The 3,945-nt window shown below is 45.7% G+C and overlaps 1 protein-coding gene across 1 annotated transcript; it reads right to left on the reverse strand.

Moving 5' to 3' along the window:
• Window positions 1-1,723: 1,723 nt before the first annotated feature.
• Window positions 1,724-2,140, reverse strand: LOC138526020 (uncharacterized). Its single transcript, XM_069636315.1, has one exon. It carries the CDS (start codon window positions 2,138-2,140, stop codon window positions 1,724-1,726), a length of 417 nt encoding a protein of 138 aa, XP_069492416.1.
• Window positions 2,141-3,945: the final 1,805 nt, after the last annotated feature.

The following is a 3,945-nucleotide window of genomic DNA, read 5'->3' on the forward strand; positions in this document are numbered from 1 at the left end:
GAACCCCCGGGTTTGCCCGGGTGAGCCCTGTGAAATTTCCCGAGTAACAAAGGGGCGTGAATATGCGAAAGAGGTTCCCAGGAGTCTTCTGCAGAAGAGAACCCTTTCCAATGTACCAAGTATTCCAGGCGACCTCTATGATATCTGGAGTCTCTCAGATGTGATACCTCATATTCCGGTGCTTCAGAAGAGGATGGGACAGAGAGAGGTCAAGAAATACGAGTCTGGTCTGCACTCCTGAGTAATGAAGCATGAAAAACCGGGTGAATGCGTCTTAAAGTGTGAGGCAATTTAAGGCGGAATGCCACAGGATTGATTTTGGCAATGATTGGATAAGGTCCAATGAAGCGTGGCGAAAGTTTGGATGGGTGAGACCATCGTGGTAAGTATTTAGTAGAAAGCCATACTTTGGAACCCACTTCCCATTCAGGAACTTCTTGTCGATGTTTATCGGCTTGTCTCTTATAGATCTTGAGACTCTCTGTCAAATTTTGCTTGGCCTTCTCATGGGTGTCTTTAAGCCGAGTTAACACTTCATCCACTGCCGGAACAGAAGTTGATAAGGAAAAGTGAGGGATGATAGATCAGGGATGAAACCCTTAAGTACAGTAGAATGGGGACATACCACTTGCGGAGTGACTGGCGTTATTATACGCAAATTCTGCTGTAGGTAGTAAGTCCACCCAATTGTCCTGTTCCAAGTTGGTGTAACTTCGTAAATACTTCTCCAAGGTTGCATTTAAGCGTTCAGTCTGTCCATTGGTCTGGGGGTGATACCCAGATGATAATGCATGTTCAATCCCCAGAGCTTTGCATAAATCGCGGCCATAGCATCTGCCGTGGGTAGGTTTGGAAGGGGAGAAAAATGAGCCATCTTGGTGAGTGAATCCATGGTTACAATAATACAGGAACAACCTTTAGAACGTGGTAGCTCCACGATAAAGTCGGTTATAATATGGCTCCATGGACGATCAGGAACAGTATCCTGTTTCAAAAAAACCTATAGGTCGCTTAGTGCTGTATTTGCTCTGGTTGCACACGCTACAGGTCTCCACATACTGTTTAACATCTTTGGAATAGCCTGGCCAAAAGAAAGCCCGGCTGACCAGATCTAAGGTGTTGGCTTGTCCCCTGTGTCCGGCTGTTTTATGGTCGTGGCACCAGGCAAGCACCTTCTTTTGCAATTCTTTGGATGGTATCCACAATCTTCCCTTCCTGAACAGAAGGCCTTCTGCTTTCGCTAAACCTTTTGGTTCAATTTGCGTAGCTGTAGCCTCTCTGACTTGTTGTAGAAATGTAGAGGTGGTTGCTATGATTCGATTCCTGGGGAACAATCTTTCTGGAGTAACGGATGATGTACTGGAGTGGTGAGTCTTCCTTGAAAGGGCGTCGGCCAATGTATTCTGACTTCCTGGGATATATGTGATGCTGAAGTCATACTGAGAAAAGAAATGAGCCCATCGGGCCTGTCTGGAATTGACACATTCCATAGACTGTAAGACCTGCAGATTTTTGTGATCCGTTCTGATTATAAAGGGATGTCTTCCTCCTTGTAATAAATGCCTCCAAACCTCGCATGCCTTCTTCATGTCCAAGAGTTCTCTTTCGATAACTGAGTAATTTTGTTGTCTCGAGGTAAGGGTCTTAGACAAATAGGCCACTGGATGTTCTTCGTTGTCATCTTCTTGAAGCAAAACTGCTCCAATGGCGGCTGCGGAAGCATCTATTTCCAGTAGAAACTGTTTCTCTTGATCTGGTTGTCGTAGAATAGGAGCACTGCAAAACCTTTTTTTAACTGTTGGAAACTCTCTTCTGCTTGGGCGTTCCAGACGAATGGCATGGATTTCTTTTTTAGAAGATTTGTTATGGGTAGAGTAACCTCGGAGAAACCCGGGATGAAGCGTCTGTAGAAATTTGCCATGCCCAAGAATCTTTGTACCACTTTAACAGACGATGGAGCAGGCCAGTTAAGAATGGCATCTACCTTCTGTTCGTCCATCTGTACACCTTGTGGTGAGAGAACAAAGCCCAAATAGGTTACTGTTGTGACTCCAAAAACACACTTTTCTTTCTTGACCAATAGTTGATGTTGACTGAGTCGCTCTAATACTTCTTTCAAATTAATCATGTGTTCTGGCATGTCTTTAGAAAAAATCTAAATGTCGTCCAGATATACGACAACTGACACAAACAGAAGATCTGAAAAAATTCTGTCTATAAACCTTTGGAACACTGCTGGTGTGTTTACTAACCCAAAGGGCATTACATGATACTCGTACAACCCAAATGGTGTCCTGAAAGCTGTTTTCCACTCATCCCCAGCACGTATTCTGAGCAGATGATAGGCGTTGCACAGATCCAATTTGGTGAATACCGAGGCACCCTGGCCGGCCTCTAAGATGTCAGGAATGAGTGGCATGGGATATCTATCCTTCTCTGTTACTTTGTTCAGACCTCGGTAGTCAATACAAGGCCGAAGGTCTCTGGAGTCTCGTTTCGGTATGAAAAACAATGGTGCACCGGCAGCGGATTTTGAAGGTCTGATGAGACCGTTGCAAAGGTTACCATCCAAATATCTCCGGAGTACTTCCTTCTCCGTCTTAGAGAGAGCAAACATCCTACCAAAAGGTACCAGAGCTTGGGGCACCAGGTCAATGGCACAGTCCTCTGGTCTGTGAGGAGGTAATACTGCTGGGGTGCTGTTGGCAAATACTGGATTGTACTCTTCTAACACCTGGGTGAGAGAATTTATGCTGACAGTAGAGAGGAGCGGGCTGGAAAAAGTCTTCACTAGTTTAATCTGTATCTTGTGAAAGCATTCGGTGAGACAGTGGTTTGAATCAAAACTCAAACAGTTGGTCTTCCAGTTGATGCTCGGATTGTGTTGACGTAGCCATGTAATTCCCAATATCAGAGGGAAATGTGCAGCTCTGATTATATCAAAGATAATGATCTCTGAATGCTCGAGAATGCGGAGAGGTAAAGGTTCTGTGGTTTGGAGAATAGGTCCCGAGCTCAATGGTTGGCCATCCACTCCTTCGACGTCTTGTCCGTGACTTCGATCGATGCGTTTCGCTCTGACCTTGTCCACCCACAAGGTGTCAGCAAAATTTCCGGTGGCCCCACAATCCAATGATGCTAGTGTCTCCACTTGAGACCCATTGATCGTAACCGTAACGGTTAGCACCATAAGTCGTGAGTCGTCTGGTACGTTGGATGCATCAATTGTCATGGTAACATAGGGACTACGAAAGGGCCCTCGATTACCCATCCCTTCTAGGATCGAGGGTTTTCGTTTCCCGCCAGCTTGGTGGGTAATTCGGTGCAATCGCGTACTGTATGTTTGTCAGAAGCACAACAGGCGCATAGTCCTTGTTCCCCCCTTCTCTTTCTTTCTTCGGGAGTTAATGATCTCCGGGTGAAACCTATTTGCATGGGTTCATCTGTGCGTTTGGTAGCAGGTGGAAGAGGAGGGGGAGGTCCGGTGAAGGAAGGTCTTAGCTTCCGTCTTTCATTACGCCTTTCTTGTATTCTGGTTTCCATCTGTAGAGCGGCAGTCATCAACTCAGGTAACGTCGCAGGTCGTGGAAAGTGAGCCAGTTCATCTTTCAATTCCTCCTTAAAACCACGAAGAAAGATGATGTACTGAGATTGATCAGACCAACCGGTCTCCATAGCCAGTCTTTTAAACGAAGAAATGTAAGTCCTAACATCAGCCTGACCTTGGCGTGCGTCTAACAATTCTTCCCCGGCTGCATATGACAGTTCTGGACACTCAAAAGTCTGTTTCCAAGAACAACCTAAAATCCTGTAAAATTGGATCGTTACCAGTGACCAGAGGTGTGGCCCAAGCTAGGGCATTGCCGGTCATGTTAGATATTAGAAAACCTGTCTTTGCATGGTCTGAAGCAAACGTGCGTGTTCTGAACGCAAAATACACTCTGC

Source organism: Ambystoma mexicanum, chromosome 7p, assembly GCF_040938575.1.
Source record: "Ambystoma mexicanum isolate Mex_15411 chromosome 7p, UKY_AmexF1_1, whole genome shotgun sequence".
NCBI lineage: Eukaryota > Metazoa > Chordata > Amphibia > Caudata > Ambystomatidae > Ambystoma > Ambystoma mexicanum.